Source organism: Acipenser ruthenus, chromosome 22, assembly GCF_902713425.1.
Source record: "Acipenser ruthenus chromosome 22, fAciRut3.2 maternal haplotype, whole genome shotgun sequence".
Lineage (NCBI taxonomy): Eukaryota > Metazoa > Chordata > Actinopteri > Acipenseriformes > Acipenseridae > Acipenser > Acipenser ruthenus.
The window spans coordinates 29,912,764-29,931,513 of NC_081210.1; the positions used below are offsets into that span (position 1 = coordinate 29,912,764).

The following is an 18,750-nucleotide window of genomic DNA, read 5'->3' on the forward strand; positions in this document are numbered from 1 at the left end:
GGCTCCTGCCTGAATGACAGCTGACAGGACCCAGGACACACACTGCTCCTTCCAGTGGCGGGGTAGGGTGGGCTGGTAATGCTCCATGTCAGTGGAATTCCCTGCCATTCACGTTACAAGAGTCACAGCAGAAGAGGCCATTCATTTCACTTGGCCTTTAGCATCTATTATTCCACACAGTTTTAGGTACTTGATGGGGTTTATCGAGCTTGCTGATGGTTTCAGGCTTTGCATGGCATTGCAATGTTTTGTATCCAGACTTGCAGGCATGCTAGCCCTGTTAGGGTCGTCTGTTAGTGTGATGCATTAACCCTCTGCCTGTCAAAGAGGACCTCTCACGCTACCTAGACAAACCCTGCCAGATTCTAGTCAAGGACCCAAACTCCGCAAACGAGAGAGAGAGAGAGAGAGAGAGAGAGAGAGAGAGAGAGAGAGAGAGAGACGGGGAGAAAGGAGATGCAGAGGGAAGCATCATCCAGAGGGACGGAGAGAAAAAGGGGGAGGGATAGAGTGGCTGATCAGAAACCAATCCCACTCCAGCTCGACTGGGGGAGTTTGAACCGCTTTGACCCGACCCCGTTATTCATTTATAGGTCCATTGAGACAACCTTTTTCATGAGAACATCCCGTCTGCAGCACCAGATACAGCAAGAGGACCCAACAAAATATAACCACATCAACAACCACTGCAGAGGGAAAGTGCATAATATTCACACACAGCCACAGGAAAGCAGTGATCGGACACTGCCAGAGAACTGGCTCTGTATTCTGTAGATGAAGCATTACACCTCAAACACGAGGTGCAAACCACAGCAACACCTTTCCAAAGATCAGCCCGACACATGGCACGTCTCTGCAGCGTTCATGCACTAGACTGTACCGCATACAGCACTTGCATCGAACAAGACTCTTCAATACTGTGTTTAAACATATAGAAAAAACATAGAACTCCAAGCACCGCAATACGTAATGGATGGGCTCCCCTATACAGTGTGGAAGTAAAACTCGAGAGGGTGACTGTCACAAAGACGGCCAGAGTGGGTGGCGTCAGACCGGAAGCAGGAAGGAATTCAAACACAGACAGACGGTGATGGTGATGAGCTGAGTGCAATGGCTGCACTCAGCGTTTATTAACAAATAAAAGGGTTGTAAACAGCACAAACACTGGACACGGCACTACACGCCAAAATAAACAGACGAACAAAACGGACTAGACAGTGCACAGACAGACGAACAAAACACGGTGAGCAGATAACACTAATATTTACGTTCTTTCACTATTTAGTTTCTCCTTCTCCACACTCGTTCTCCACTCACCGAACACCAACCCTGACTGAATGAAACGTGCATCTATATATACTGTTGTGCTGGGATTCAATTACTAATTAATTATTCACTTGAATCCCAGCACGTGAATTAATTCTGTGCAACCCCGTGCTCGCATATTATATTTTAAATGCACGTGCGTGATGTGCAATCCCGTGCCTAAATACAAATATACAATTTAAACACACGTGAAACACAGACCTGTTTATATCCCGTGTACCAATCTATACACCAACATTTAACATACACACGCATACATACACAAAACACACAAATGCACACAGGGGCGGGGCACTTTGCCACAGTGACACACACCGAGGATATAGACTGCACTGTGTCCAGTGGATAAGGTGGAGTCTAGAGCACGCTTTCCTACAAACACAAAGCACTCAGATATGTTGCTTCCAGCATCGCCCCCACAGTGGACTAACAAGGCTATGCCCATTGCATTGTGGGTGTTCAGGGTCAGGCCCACAGGCTGTGCGAATCATTAACGGACGCGCAGCAGTGAGACTCCCCCGTCCCGCAACACAGACGCTTTGTTTATTGTTCCCATGAGAGGCAACATGAGAAATCCGCGGGGGACCCCTGGATGCGGCAGGCAGAATTAGTCACAGTGCAAACCCCTTACGCTTGGAACAAATTATCATCCAACTGGACAGTCTTGCATCAGGGGTGGGCAACTGCAGTCCTGAAGGGCCATTTTACCCGAGGGTTAAAATGATTAAGCACCTGACCAGGGGGTGTAACTGGCTCAATTTAATCATTAAGGGACTTGGTTTGAGCAAAGACCAGGACTGGATGGGCCAGGAATAAACACGGGGGAATCAGCGAATGCTGCTGGATTTTAATCCGTGCCCTTTCTGTTCTAAAATGTGTCCAGAACTAACAACCACCCTGCTCTTGCTTGGCTACAAAGCAAATCTGGATTGCAGATCTATCCCACTTTACGATTGTCTGGAATGTCAACACCTCCCCACTGGTCACTTCACTGTAAAAAAACCCCACACCTTTGGCATGAGTCTACTAGCTGTTGGAAGGTCTCCCGAGGTATCAGGGCTCATTCCCAAACACAGACAGGCTCTGCATTGTCGGAGGTTGAGGTCCTTTTGCCCAGAGAGCCCAGTCAAGCTCATTCTACTGGATCTCAATTCAGATGCCCATAAGCATTGCCCCACGTGGTATTGATCAGCATTGTGTGTGGGCACAGAATGTTGTTAGTGCTACAGCTTCACAAAATCCTGCCTATGCAGCAACTGTCTGGCTGTGCACTGATGCTTCATGAAGCGTGATAAGCTGCAGCCGTCAGCTGCTCTCCCCTCCCCCCCCCCCACCTACCCCAGCTGAGAGAAAGACCTGACAGCTCACGGGTTAAACATCAAATTATATCGGCCCGCCTCAAAGGCTAAAGCGGGAGAAATCCATGGATTAGTGCGGCTGTCCAACCATAAAAAACAAAAAAACAACTTAAAAAAAAAACAGCAGCAGCTACTTGTTTGCCACTTTTGACTACCAATCAAATGGCTATTTTTAGGACCTTTAAAAATATCTGCTGAAGAAACCGCCAACGCTGTAAAAGAAACTCAAGCAAACTGGCTTGCCAGTTACGAGAGCTATTGTACTAGACAGACTTCATTTAAATTGGCTTGCCAGTTACGAGAGCTATTGTACTAGACAGACTTCATTTAAATTGGGTTTGCAACAACAGAGCTCCAAGCTCGTGCACACACAAGTGCAGCTCGGATAATTCCACTTGGCAGAGGAGGTCCCAGAAAGGGAAAGGAAAAGGGGGTGTAAAAATACTTCATAAATAGAAATAATCCCTCTTTAACGAAAGCTGTCCTGTAAGAGCACGGTTCACCCACTCTGTGCCTCTGCCTGCCACCACATCACTATGGACTGTCACCCTGTCACATCTCAGAGGCGAATCACAGCTTGCTCTAGTCACTCTGTAGAGCCTGCTGTTCTGTAAGGTGTTTGGGGCTTGGTTAGCTATCTGTAACCTGACAGCACTGGCAATTGAGGAAGGAGATTGCATTAAAAACCAAAGACCCCCTCCACTCTTTGAAGAAAAACACAGCGTTCGTGAGAAGAACAGCATTGTGTTTAACAAGCCCTGGCTAAATAATAAAAACGATTTCAAACGAAATGGGGTCGTCCCATGCCAAGAAGAGTTCAGAAAATCAGAAAGCTGGATAGGTCTTGAATAAAGCACTCTCCTTATGTATCCATCCTACATGTGTGGCCTCTCAAACACTCACAGAATAGCCAGGTCAGGATTTGGGTCAACTTGGTATGGAATAACTCTGCGTGCTATATCTGTACATAACAAATACTGTTCTCGTCAGCCTTTGTTCCTTCACTCACTGCCACACAAAGAAGAACCAACTTACATGAGAAAACACCCAGTGCAATGTTCACAGATCTCCTGGTCACAAACCTCTGAAGAACAAGGAGCCGCAGTGCTAATCTCTCACACAGGCATCTCTCCTCTAGCTGTACAGAAGAACACAATCCTCCCAGTGCTGCCCTGCTCCCCAGCGCTACACACACACACACACACGCGTTTGATATCACTCTGCCTTCATGAATATGTAGAAATCCTCGCAGCGCCTCTCTCCCACTCAATCTGACTCCAATTATGTGAAACAATGTGTCTGGGTTACGCATCTCTTTAGCTCTCATCTCATTCTACCCATTGTCACACCAACCGCATCTCTATCAGGAAATACACAACACTCCTCCACTGGATTCAGATGTTCTAGTCTAGACTAGATACCAGGATGCACGACATTGACACAGACAAACACACAGGATGCATGACATTGATAAAGATTAGCACACAGGATGCACGACATTGATAAAGATTAGCAAACAGCAGGTAAAGTGGCTTGCAGCTCGGAATGCCTACAACTCTATGATTTTCTTTACAGTAAGTGGACAGTAGCTTAGTGTCTAATGAAGGGCTGCAGTGCGGAAGAAAGTGGGTTTGACTAGCTCAGTGGTTAGAGTGTTGTGCTGCAGGGTGGGAGGCAGTGGGTTTGACTAGCTCAGTGGTTAGAGTGTTGTGCTGCAGGGTGGGAGGCAGTGGGTTTGAGTAGCTCAGTGGTTAGAGTGTTGTGCTGCAGGGTGGGAGGCAGTGGGTTTGAGTAGCTTAGTGGTTCGAGTGAAGGCTGCAGTGCGGAAGGCAGTGGGTTTGAGTAGCTCAGTGGTCCGAGTGCTGGGCTGCAGTGCGGAAGGCAGTGGGTTTGAGTAGCTCAGTGGTTCGAGTACTAAAGGAATGGAGGAAGTTGAGGCTCCCCCTCTCAGTGGTGATCACGTCAGTTTGTGTGTCCCAAAGTGAACCCCTCAGGATGCCCGAGTTAGAACAGCACAGACTGGCCTCTAGATTAAATTCCTGATGAAAAAATGATTCAAATCCTATTCTGTTTAACAGCTCTGATCCGCCGTCATCGGTTTAAAATGTGCTTTGTTTTTTTTTTTGGCTCTGTGGTGGGTGGTTTGGGGGCTCGAATATTAATGTGCTTTCAGGTGAGACATCTGGAGTGAGCCCCTCTGTGTGACTGTCTAGCACTCATACTGCCCCCCCACCCCCACCTGCATGTGCTAGTAATAAGATATAGAAGTGATTCTTCAAAATAGGGCATCAGGATAATTCAATCGATCAATAAATGTTTATTGGAAACTTGCTAAATGAAAGATATGGTGATCAATAATCAATACATTTTCTTTACTCTTGGTATTTCCTGGAGGAGCAGATAATCTCAGATGAGACATATAAAAAACAAGCGTCTTAAAAGACTGAAGAAGAGACCGACAGACTGACTGCCCCTCCCCCTTATCAGAATCACACCAAGCCGTTCTAGTGTAGGCGTTTAAATGCCCAGCACATTGCAGTCCAGGAGACACTCTGACAAACAAGATCTCTGAAGCAACATCCTACCCAGCATGATTGCTCTGCTGTGATGAGCATCTCTCTCAGGCACGCAGGCAGCATCCCTCTCTCTCTATCTCACACACACACACACAGTCATCGCAAGCTTCTGAGGCACACATCGATCGCACTGCACAGAAATCTCTACTGCAAGGCTTCGTTCCATCAATAATAGGGCTCTGTATTGAAATGTTCTGGATTTGCATGGACTCAGATGGCAGTTGCACACATATAGGCTAGATTGCATCTGTGTGTGTCACACATCCTCGCGATATACAAAAACATGACCCAGTCCAGCGTGCTGAAGGAAGAGAAGAGTTTATTTGATTTTGTGTCAGCGAGAGGCTTTGTGAAATGAGTTCTGATGGTTTCCCCACCTTTCACCTATTTGAAGGGAACAGAAGGCCCTTTTTATTTTTTTGTGTTACATGTTCCCATGTGTTGCTTTTAATTTTTTTTTTTGTACATTTTGACCCTTTTTTTAAACTTTTAAATTGCATTCCCTGCCTCAGGACGGCTTCCCATGTACCCGCATGGACCTCTCAGAACTACATTTCCCATCATCTTCTTTCTGCTCACTGGTAAATCCATCTGAGTTACATATTTGTGAGCAGGAGGATGATGGGTAATGTAGTCAGAACATAAGAACATAGAACATAAGAACATAAGAAAGTTTACAAACGAGAGGAGGCCATTCAGCCCATCTTGCTTGTTTGGTTGTTAGTAGCTTATTGATCCCAGAATCTCATCTAGCAGCTTCTTGAAGGATCCCAGGGTGTCAGCTTCAACAACATTACTGGGGAGTTGGTTCCAGACCCTCACAATTCTCTGTGTAAGGTTCTGTGAGGTCCATGCAGGTACAAAAATTAAAACAATACACACACCTTACGTAAACAGTTGTAGCAACACATGGGAACATGCAACACAATAAAATAAAAAGGTCCTTATGTGCCCTTTAAGGTGCTCATTTGTGTGCTCAAAGCGATTTGTTTTAGTTAACGAAGAAAGAAAGTTTTAATCAAGTCACTTGTGCAGCTAATTTTTTTTTTATTACAGACTGAGGGCTCCGGTACTTTTGACCTTAAGAATCACAGTAAAGGTCACGCTCAGATATAATTGGGTGGAAATTATCACATCAAAAGAACATTTCTAAAAATCGAATGCTTTTGAAAAAATCATGCCTCAAAAGGATATACTATTTCTTTCTGTCCTGAACAGTGAAAGATGTTGAACCGGGTTCCAGTCTGGTCACGACGACTGAACTCTGTGCTCAAGCCCAGTGACTTCCGAGGCAGGAATACAGTCTTGAATCCTTAAACAGATCTTTTCAGATTGGAGCTCCTGGGATTTCTGCTCTCATCAGTAAGTAAGGAATTCCTGCTGTTAGATAAGAGCTCTCACGAACAGGCTTGATCCTGAAGGAGATCTTAATGCACCAGCAGCCAGGCAGGCTTCTCTGAGCGATCTGTGTCCTCTGCAGCACAAGGTTCTAGCTCTGTTACTGCAAGCCAATTCCCAAAAGCATGACAGGTTCTGCAACCTTACAGTGTAGAAAAAGGACTGTGGATTAAAGGAAGAGTATGCATTTTTTTAAATAAGTGTTAGTAGCTTTTAAAATCCACTAGTCTATAAAGAGATAGCAGGTCCAGAATTCAATTGCAATGCACGTACTTTAAGCTCTTTTAAAGAAACCACATGGTAATGTATCACAGGGTCGTTTAAATATGTTTTTCAGTACTTGGATACAATGAGATTGCGTAAAGTAAAAGTGCTGTGTTGAAATGTCTGGCTGCCCTGATCTGTATGAGATCACTTCCCCCTCCCATCCCCTCGATCCCTGAAGTATGAGCTTCCAAACAGACCAACCCCGTGTCATCCCAATTATGTAACTCACACCAGGGCTTAGCCCTGCAAACACATCAGAGAGATTATTATTCCAACAGTACAGAAGGCACCGGCCACACTTCCAGGAACTTCAACGAGCCCCACAGCACCATATCCAACACGCTCCGGTGTGTCATTCACGGAATCAATCATGTTTTCAACACACCGCTTTCATTTCATTTGCTATGGACTGGCTTAATACAACCAGCAATGGAAAGGCCCTTCATCAAGTGTTGCATGCCCAGATATCTTTACAAGATCATGTTTAATGTACCTGGCTGCACATCACAAGGGACCAGGCAAACCTGGGGGTAAAAACACATGAATCCAGCCATAATCAAACCCAGGTACAGGGTCACTGCTCTCAAGAGGCCAGCTGCATCCAAACTATCTGGGTTATTTAAGAGAAACTGATCCCCCGAAGTGACCCTCTCATAGTCCCACTGAATCATGGGAAAGTGTTTAGGTGTTGAGCGAGAATAAGTCCTGCTCGATTCAGAGCGCTTGGGAGTTTGAAAGGAAAGCCACAGTGGTTTGAGTTTTGGATTGAAACCAAAATGTGTCACCAACCCAACCCAACCCAACCCAGCCCACTTGGGATAGCTCTGGAGATCCACAGTTCAACCGCTGTAATGTTACTCCGTTTTCCACTGAACCAAACCACGCCATGGTGGTGTAGAAAAGGGAACAGGAGCATTTACTGTAGGGTTAATCATTCAAGTGTTGTGCCTTCAAAGAACTGGAGCAGCGGTTAGTGCATAATCATCAAACAAGGAGGCCTTCCATGTAAATAAACACTTTTTTTTTTTTATTTAACCTTCTGTGATTTGGCTTCAAGCCACCTTTTATGTGGACACCACGGAGATAACATGCAAAATATCACAGTTGGAGCACAAACCGTTCTGAAGATATGGCCCATGACAATGTCACCGATAAAGGCCATTTCATATGAAGTTATTAACTGCATGGTCAAGGAGGTAGTTATCAGTCAAGGTTCACTCCTCTAAAGAAAGAAGACACAGCATAACTAATGTATTCATGGCACTAACTGTAGAGGAACAACACGCGTTTTATAAAACAGCACTTACAGTCTTTTGTAAACTGATAAAGAAGTCAGTAAATTGAGATATTTTTAATATTACACACTCTCCGACGCCTTGCCCAGGCATACAAAATAAAGAGACTACAATTAATATATTGATGATGTGTTGGATAAGGGGGGGGGGGGTATGGTTGTGCTCAGCTATTTAATACAAGATACTGACTCGGGACTGATGGAGAAGCCCAGAGAATTCCCAAAGACTGGACTCAATGATACAGACGAAGGGAACTTTTAACAGGGGGGTCATCAGTACCAGTCAGCCCTGTTGTGAAGATTCTGTCCAAACAAGGGGTTTTCAACAGGGAATTTTAAACAGAATCGGCAATTCAAAAAGAAACCCTTGGGACACTTCCCTAGAAATCCGATTTGCAATAACACTGTGATTCATTAGAGAAGCATGAGTGTGGTGTGAACGGCAGGTTTTTACAAACGGCTCAAAGATAGCTGTGTGACAGAAATGATTTCTTTCGTGTCGATCCATGGGACTTGCACATTTGATTCAATGCATTAGCCGAGAAGCCGGCAGATTCTGGACTTGCGTCTTTGTTTTTTTCGTGCAGAGGTTAGTTTACATGCCAAGGGAAGGGTTTGTTTCATGAGGAGTGTTAGTGGCTTGAACTCAGAGCCAGACAGATGCACACAAATACGAATCAGCCCACAAGAAATTCCATTAGCAAGAGCAATCCATGCTTACACAGCCCTTTCCTAAACATTCCCTTAAAAGAACAGAGGCCTGCAGTTTTGTCTGAGGAGTGGTGCAATATTTCTATTTTTTATGGAATTGGTTCAGAGTGAGACTCTATTGGGCTAGAGAAGCTGGAAGCTTTCAGCTTCCCTATTGAAACATGGAGAAAAAGTAGAGAGACAGGGCTGCAAACTGTCACATGATAGCCAGTGTGTGTGGGGGGGGTGGGTGGGGGGGGTGATATATGAAAGCAAGCTCTTAAATTAACAGAACACCTCAAATGCTTTGAAATCCATTAGCTTTATTTCCACCATCAATTTTTTTGTGAAGGAATACATTGAAGCACAAACTGTGACAATATCATCCCAGCCTGTCCGGTTTTACACAGCAGACTTGGCTCTCAGCATTTACTTGGAGTATTAGAAGCCACATTTCATTTTTCTTTAGAGGTTAACTGCAACAAAATATCTGTGCAAGAATCACAGGATCACAAGTGGAGTTTGAAGAACAAGTAAATATTGTAGAATCACAGTGGCTATAGAATGCTTATGATATTTAGTTAGGTTTTTTAGAATGCTTATAATATTTAGGTTTTATATTTTACTTTCTTGCTTAACAACCATCTCAGTACAAAGGCCATCCCTGAATTAAGGCTGTATTTATACAGTCCAGATTACATTGGCTTCAGCGTAAGAGACCTTCAATATTAAATCCAGAGTTTTCATTGTATTCTTCATTGAGGGGCTGCAGGAAGCCATTTTTTACCAAAGCTATTGGGGGAAAATCTAATCGCTTTTTTCAAAAGGACTGTAATATGATATTAGTGTTTGTCAGTTTCAAAGTTGCAATGTGTTATTAAGCAATATTATTAATAAATAATGAACTGCAGATTGCGGAAAAACAGAATTCCCTCATGTTAAAACTTAATACTGGGACAATGAATCATTTCTACATCCCTGATCCTCAATTGCATTCACAGGATTGTCTCATTTTACAGTGTGACTGTAATGTCGGGCTGCTGACAATGGCTGAATCTAATTACAGTACTCAATTCAACTGCATGATCCCTTCCATGTCATTTAACTGACAGTCGCACAGCAGGAAGAAGGGTTTTCTCTTCTTTTATTCTCGTGCCAAAGATAGTATTTCCTGGTAAAAACAACTTGGAGAGAAATGATCGATTGAGGGAGCAGGTCACTGGCCCATCCAATAATAATAATAGTAATAATAGTGCTCTCATTCACTGTCTTTGCAGTAAACCCTTATCAAATACTTTATAGTTGTAAGTTCAGAGCATAGGAGGATATTAAAGAATTGCCCTCGACGTGGATCTTCAGGGACAGGTCTGCATCAGCATGTACTGTATCATTAAAGAGGAAGTAGTGGGGTTCCGAAAAGTATAGCGTTACCCGTCCCCACATGTTATACAACTGTTTAAATAGAGCATTACCCATCCCCACATGTTATACAACTGTTTAAATACAGCGTTATCTGTCCCCACGTTATACTGTTTAAATAACATACCTGTAATTTATTTTCATATTTAACATCCCGACAACTTTTTACACTTCGAACTTCAAAGTCTGTTTCAAAGCTCTTTTCAAAATGACCGCTCTGGTGCACCGATAGGGTCAGGATTATTGCTCACATTGTCAAACAGGTAACACAGCGATAACGATCCATGATGTGGTACAGAACTGAAAAGCCAGAGCACTTGTTATGTTATTTATTTATTTTTATAAATCTCTTCCTGCAGTGATTTAGAGGACAGATCTCAAACCCTAGTGCACCACAGCGAGCCGAGGGACTGGGCAGCAGTGTGGCCCAGGGGTTGGAGCAAAGGGGCCGCTAGACAGTGTGGCCCAGTGATTGGATCTAAGAGACTTGGGTGTAATGTGGCACTTCCTTTGTTTCGTGACTTGATTCTAATCATGTCAGGCAGCAGCTGGTTGGTTACTCTGGTCCCCAATAACCAAATACACTTCTATGTAAACCCTGACCCAAGGCTGAGTCACACCATCAGTAGCGATTTACATTTCCTTCACAGTGCAGGACAGGTGCCTTCAATTACCTTGATGTTTAATCTGGCATGACAAGGCGAAGGCAGCATTCATCAGAAACTCTGACATTTTAATTTCAGAGAGTGTGAAATTCCACGATGAGAACAGAAAGAAAATGTTCCGCTTCCTGGAAAGAACCCCATTGTGTGTTCCAGCTCGGGATGAAATGTGAACTTGCTGTACGATCCGTGTGCTGTTTTTAACCGGGCGTGTGCTGTACTGTACGTTAGGATGGGATTTCTAAACCTGCCTCCTCTGGAAACGACAGAGACAGTGCTATTGTACAAGAATTTACTGTCGAACTAACAAGGGAGAAGTCAAGCAAGAAGACTCAATGTAGCAGCGATTATGACCAGATAACGATGTTACGCTTTCCCTGGCAATTGCGACAGTGCTCAGTAAACAGAGGCAGTCAATGATCTGGAGAATAATCATTTTAAAAGGCTGGATTTCCTAAAGTGGGTTTTAGTATGATGTCACTGCCTAATGTTTGCCAAATGTTTCTGTCACATGTGCTTCATGATGCACTCCTCCTCCATGATGTGAATTTGAAGCTCTGAATATTAGAAAAACAGTTCAATAGTTCACAGGACAATGGGGGGTACTGTTTTAAATGCAATCCTTGAAAAGACTGTGATCAGTAACAACAGCACAAAACGCCATCGCTCCTCTTCCTTTGTTTTAACATTAGACTGGGCAGCCTGCCAGCAGACTCTGGAATTCACGTTGAGGTCAAGCAGGGCTGGGCACTGGACTGGGCCCCGGGCTGGGTGCTGGACTGGGCTACAGGCTGGGCAGACGGCTTCGAGACGAGGGAAGGTGCGGCTGGAAAGAGCTCCCCACTGAGCAGACAAGCCCAGGCTGCTGACAGTCAGCTCCCACCCTGAAATAAAACTGCAAGCCTGGGCTCACAAACTGCATCACCACCCCAACCCACAGGACCTTGGAAAGGGAAAAGAAGCGCCTGCCTGATTGTTTTTTTTTGGCTTAAACTTTTAGTTAGAAAGTCTTTTTTGGCATGCTGCTTTTAGTTTGTTCCATCCTTTAGTTAGTGAGAACACCTATTTTATAACTTGACTTTGAAAAAGCATAAAACAACTGACCACAAAGAATGCAGATTCACACATGATGAAATGGACAACAGGATTCTAGGAGCAGGATTAGCATCTGGGTTAGAGGGGGGCCTTTGTCTCGAATGGGGCCTCCACAGTGTTAACATTAAGAAGGTGGTCATGCTTGCAGCCATCATCTCATTCCTTCATCTGAGTTGACCCTGTAGATGCACGTGTGCATGGTGTTGCACAGGGCTGTATCTGAGTTGACCCTGTAGATGGTGTTGCACAGGGCTGTATCTGAGTAGCAGCAGACCTGAGACGTGATACAGTATCCACTAGCTTACAACACATTCCTCCTCAAACCATGCAGGTGCCTTTGGGCAATTCAATGTTTAATCTGCTTCTTCCATCTGCTGCTCTAGCATTGCTTTCTGTTTCAAACGGTGCACGTCACCCAGTGAAAGCACATCAATTAAAAAGACAAGTCTACAATGGTATACACCCTGGCACAAGCATAGAAAATACCAACGCATGATAAAGAATGTAAAACACACCAAAGCACGGGACTGCTGGCTTCCACTCATTACCGCCTCCCTATTCTTATATATCAGTGACACTTCTGATCTCAGCATCTTTGCATGGGATTTTAATTGCACTTCATACAGTACAATTCAGACTGCTGCTGCTGTAAACAGCACCCCAAATCTCTCCCTATTCCAGCACTACCCTCACCCCAGCCGCCCGGCCCATCTGGGAATAATGATTCTGGACCAGGTGTTAACCCTTACCATCACCCCCCAGGGATGATCCCACATGAGACTTACAATTGTTACATCACATTATTTTTACATACAATTACCCATTTATACAGTTGGGTTTTTACTGGAGCAATCTAGGTAAAGTACCTTGCTCAAGGGTACAGCAGCAGTGTCCCCCCCACCTGGGATTGAACCCACGACCCTCCGGTCAAGAGTCCAGAGCCCTAACTACTACTCCACACTGCTGCCCAGTATCTAAAGGGAGAACGATTCAATCAAACCTAGAAAAGGCCCCTTTGAAACCTGCTCTGCAGCATTGTGTAGGTCAGTGCAGACAGAAAGCATGTGTGCACTGACACAACAGCCATTCCATGCCTATTTCACTTACCTAGCTGGGATAAACGCTAGTGTATAAAACTATGATGTACAGGATCAAGCGAGGTCAGAACCGGTGTACCCAATGCAAACAAACGCAGCTCAGGAAAGCTCAGCTGATGCGAGGGTAGCACAGACTGCTTCACCTTGCCGATCTAACCCAATGTTCTTCTAGGGGGGGTGGAAGACTGCAGCTGGCTCTTCTGATGATAAATATCAAAGTAAACGCTTTTCATTCACAATCAGGATCACTCATACTGCAGCGGGCTTTGATGTCCGTTTAAACTGTTAAAAATATAGATGCATACCAAAACTACCGAGCATACCGTGTTTCTGGATAACAGTCCAGATCTGACAGCTCACATAGCCCGGACACACAAGGACGCCCCTGTATTCCTAGCACAGCACTTTACAAAATCGAATTAAAACACGGTACCCGTGATGCAGTATCGATCAGCATCCATACCATTTCTGTCCCATGGAATATTTTACAAGAATTTATTTATTTATTTTATTTTTATTTAATTACGGCATTTGCAAAAAAAAAAAAAATAATAATAATAATAATTTTAAAAAATAATACAACAGTACTTAAAGGCTTTGGGTACACGTTTCTGGGATATTCTGAAATAACGGATTTGTGGAGAAATGTGACAGGCTCCGATTCTCTTATTTATTCATGTATTTATGGGGGGATTAAATCGACATGCTAATAGACCACATAGTGAGATATGAGATTACATTTCCATAAACCGCAGCTGGCGTTGGAACATGCAAAGCACCCGATTCTGCACACTTGTTATACTAGCTGACGCTTTACTGTTAGCAAACGTGTTTCCAGTAACAAAGCAAAGGATGCTGCAACCACAGCAGCACACACACCAATGACGACGCATGAAGCACCCTTACATCGATAATCCGTATTCATACTGTGCGGCGATTAAAGAAGGACCACGCGTATTATCACCTCTAAGCACACAAGTGACTTGTGTTCATTATGTTGTTTTCTCTTACCAGTTCGTGGAGGATTTCTCGTCGATAACATCCTGATAAGCGGTTAAAAGGTTCAGTCGATTCTTGCTGAGGTTCACAGCCATATTGCCGTCTTTGCAATCATCCAGACCTGTCTAATACTGTAGTGGAATAACGAGAGAGAGGATAGACCGAGACTGCAGATACAGACAGTGTGGAGGAGAGAGAGAAATTGAGATTGGAACAAAGAAGCACGGTCCTTCTCCGCACTAACACAAGTGAGCCACCCGGTCCTAGCGCCGGCAATTATACAGGGATGCACAGACGGCTGCTGGGTCTTAGCGCCCCGGCAGTATGCGATTATCCACGCCAAGCCATCTCAAATGGGGGGTGATAACCTGTCCTACGCTTTAACCCTGTAATGCCAAAGCATTTTTTAAATGAGAAAAACTGCTTTATTTATGTATCTTGATACCGTTACTTGTACAAAACACTCCTAACACATGATGTACTGCATATGAAAAATGGAGGCTTGCGAGGCTGGATTTAGACAATAATAATATAGAGGGGTGACTAAGCACTGTCTCACATGTGATATACAGGAATGGGTATTACAGGGAAACCTCACCATATGTGATGAACATATTTTGGATCTTTAATAGTTCTTGTTTTTTTTTATATATTGTTTTTTTTTTTTATCTCCAAATTAAAGTTTAAAAACATAGCAAGCATAAAACGAAATATGTTCAACACAAGAAACCATGGAGCAGTGCTAATGTTGCTGGTGTTGATAAGAGGTAAATTTGGGGTAACTCTTTTAATAACATTACTCCACTGCCTCACATTCCCTCAAACACACTCTTAAAATATTTCAAATGTTCCTGCCAAAGATTTCTCCTCATTTGTCAATTTAATAACTGCATTTATTTTTAATATTGTCTGTATTATGACTGGGCTGTTTATGAACGATAGCAAGATACTGTTATTATATAATGACATACCTCTAATTCTAGATGTCTTTGCAATATTTCAAATTGATTTATAGATTGCAATAAAAAAACAGCACTTTCTTTCTTTCTTTCTTTCTTTCTTTCTTTCTTTCTTTCTTTTCAAAAAAGCATAGGTTTCTCCCCCTCCCCCTCACACAGTGGTTGAAATGTAATTAATTCTCAACGCCCATCCAATCACTGGCCTCCCTCACAGACTGGCTGAAAGGTATCAATTAGTGCCTGTTGTGATGGTGATTATTGTCAAACAGACATCTGTCCAGCAGGAACTGGGCTGAAAACAAGCCCCAGAACTCTCGTCTCCATCTGCTCTTGCAATCTGAGCTGGAAACCCACTCTCATTTCTCACATTAGAGCCACACACACACAATTCTGTCTCTGTCTTGACTGTACGAAACAAGCAGTCTCTCATTGGGTGACTACGACCTGAAGAAAGGTGGCTAGGCTGATATTTGGCAGCCAATGTGGGTGTGAAACAAATTAAGATGATTTCACATTCCTTTTTTGAGAAACATTGACAAAAAAACTGTTTTCAAAAATAACATGGGCAGGGATCCCAGCCTTAACATTCAGAAATGAAATCATAAAAATGTAGCTAAATGTAATTTTAGAGAGAAGGGATCTTTTAAAAGAGAGCTGTCCGGTTGCCTCGTACACACAAGGAATGCATTACTGTATTGTCAGCAGTCACAGAGCGAGAGACATCTCTGTGAAACACTGGATCATACCCTTTCAATATTGCTTCATATATTAACTGGGTCGAGTGCACTAATGTCCCATCATCCTACTGAACAAAGGGCTCCAGACTGTACTGTACTGGAGGGGCTGGCAGGGGGGCCGTGCTTTATCAATGAAGAAAGCTGTTTCCATTGGGAGGGGCATGACTGGAAGTGAAGGGTCCTAGTGCCCCGTATCCCAATCACTGAACAAACAGCAGATGGCTAATGCACAGGGAGGGATGAAGCATGCAGGGCCCAAGTGACCTGTGGCCAGTCACTAAACAAAGGCCAGGAAGCAGGAATACATGAAGCAATCAAACAATGCATTAACAATGTCACAGGCCTGCGATAGTTACTGTTCTGCTGCAGTAATGCACGTTTCTAAAGCAGTGAAGAACAACATGGCATGAGCTCTGCCGTGGGGTTTAATGCAGAGAGGTGCCAATAGGTCTTCACTGTACTATATACAGGGCTTTGGTAAACAACGTTTTTAAATAACATGCTGTAGTTTCACAAGAAATGAAGAGTCAGCCCAGTCTCTCAGTAATCATATGAAGTCTGTGTAACTCTACTATGAGAAGTACAGCAGCCACTTCATAATCCAGACTTTTCCACACATTTTATTCTGATGATCAGTGTTTCTGATAAGTGAGCTTCCATGTAATGTGCATTTGCTGTAAGTCTGACACTGTGCACTCGAAAGCAATGCAGGGTTTAAATTAGGATTTGGGACCCGGATGGAATAGGAACCTGGCTTGTTTGAGGCTACCTCTGTGTGTATAGACGGAGCTTCAATAGTCTAATACCGTGGAGGCTCTGTGTCAGACACATTTCCTGCCTGGATGGCAGCACAGAAAACAGCACCTGCTGATGAGAACTTCAGCCCAAAGAGGATGTTAACAATCAGAATAGAAACTAAAAATGAAGACTCCAGTCAAGCAGTGCCTAACGTTACTGCATGGAGATGCACTCACGGAGCCGATCCTAATGAACTGCATGTCAATGGTACCGCTCCCTCATGCTGTGTTAGTACAGCAGTCTTTCTAATGGCTTCGGTCAGTCTAAAGAGTTCTGTTCCTGTCCTCTCCAGTGTCTTGGTGCAGGCAGGAGGTTGCGGTGGGCTTGCTGTTATTGAAAAAAAAACATTTCAGGGGGGTCGACTGGCCTTCACTCGTGTGCTGATGATTATAGCAATGATAATAGAGCTATAAATGTGATTCATATTCTCGCTGGCAGGCTATCGAGGGCCAGGCAGATTCTGCTTAGCTCATGCAACTTGTATTGTTATTAATGGAATACTAACCCCTTGCACTCTGAACAGTAGGCGTGTCCTCAGGCATCTCATGTGTTTGGTAGGAACTTTGGAAAGCTTTTCATCAAGCTCCAGCCCATATGCAATTGCACTGGCACAGGATTGGAACAAAGACCAGGAGTGCAATGGCCCTCCAGTACTGGGATTGGCCACCCTTGTCCGATGGGATGCATGTTTGACGACCGTGGCCGTGCTCCTTCACTGCATGAAGAGCTCAAGCAGAGCTGGGGTGAGTGCCCTAATTCACTGAGGGAAGAGGAAGGAGAGCGAGGGCCTGGCCCTGGAGAAGAAGAGAAAGAGCCCTACTGTTCCAGCGGGGTGATTGCATCAGGGTGCAGTAGTGATAGGGGAACATGCAAATCTCTGATTTAAAATCTACATACGTATGAAAATGTCTCCACAAGAAAAGGGTCTTTTATTTTGTATCTCTGAGCTCTCTCTACAGCCTATGAGGAGCTATACAGGTCAGGAAGAGTAGGTGCTAGAACTGAACTGTCTTATTATTATACCCACCTGAGGCTGGGAATCTGACGGAGGCCCCAGTAAGTGTCTGTATGTACAGATGACTGCCTATTCAGTTCTGCTTGCTTCTGTTTTGGCCCAAGTGCCGCAGGAGGAAGCCGGTGCTAACGATTGAGGCTCAATCTCTCGATCTGTCCACAGGCTGCATGCAAATCAGACAGGTGAAGAAGGAGAGATTGAGGAGCTTGACGTGAGCGCGTGGAAAGGATCCTGATAGTTTTTATTACATGTATATCTGAAGGGCCTTGAACGTTACTGGCACAGCAGCAAAGCCATGCCTTACTTAGAGGGAACAATTTGCAAGAAACCTGTGTGGGGTCATGATTTCCATTACACGAGAGTAGATTAAAACTTCATGCTGATTTGAACTCGGCTCTCCCCAAGATAAGCACCAACTAAGACGTAGCTTTACAGTAAACTAATGTGATCCATATGTGTCTCCATCCATTTACGTTTCCTTCCATATGATGATGTAGATATCCTTCTGTCTGGTGTTAATGGCTGAAGTGTAATGCTGGCTCCAGGGATCAGCCTATTTTGCCTCCCTGGCGCATCAGCACACACAACGGCTGCGATGCTGGCTCCGGGGATCAACCAAAGTGCGGCCTCCCCAGCGCATCAGCATGACAACCGTCTGGATTGAGCTAAGTAGGGTACATCTCTGGGGTTTTCAAGTGGGCACCTTCCATCCTCAGTGTTTCGTCGACTAGCCCACGACACCTCAAGAGGGCTCGACGGTGATTCTGGCGTCCCAGCATCACCCCCCTCCGTCCCCCACTCAACTCAGCCCAGCTTACTTACCTGTACATCAGCGTTTCTTTCTTTCTATTGTGCTTGAGATCCCCAGCCAAATTATAAGCAGGGATCCCTTTCCAATTCTCCAGAAACTGGAACAAAATGTGGAACCGGAGCAAGATGCTGCCGACTCTGTTTGGCGCACATCTCCCTCTAGTGGCCACTTTCAGCCACTACACACATGTACTCTGATGCTAAACTCAATCGTCATGATAGATGTGTCCTGCAGGCTGGCTCTCAGTGG

At 44.3% G+C, this 18,750-nt stretch overlaps 1 protein-coding gene across 14 annotated transcripts in view; it reads right to left on the reverse strand.

Annotated features, from left to right (window-relative positions):
- The window catches only part of LOC117431631 (drebrin-like), a 40,045-nt gene extending 25,605 nt beyond the window's left edge, over positions 1–14,440 (reverse strand). For all 14 annotated transcript variants that reach the window (XM_058996466.1, XM_058996464.1, XM_058996474.1 and 11 more), the window contains exon 1: positions 14,194–14,440. In XM_058996466.1, the coding sequence (XP_058852449.1) occupies positions 14,194–14,276 (83 nt within the window). In that variant the 5' untranslated portion in view covers positions 14,277–14,440. The remainder of the gene's footprint in view (positions 1–14,193) is intronic.
- Between the last annotated feature and the right edge of the window lie 4,310 nt (positions 14,441–18,750).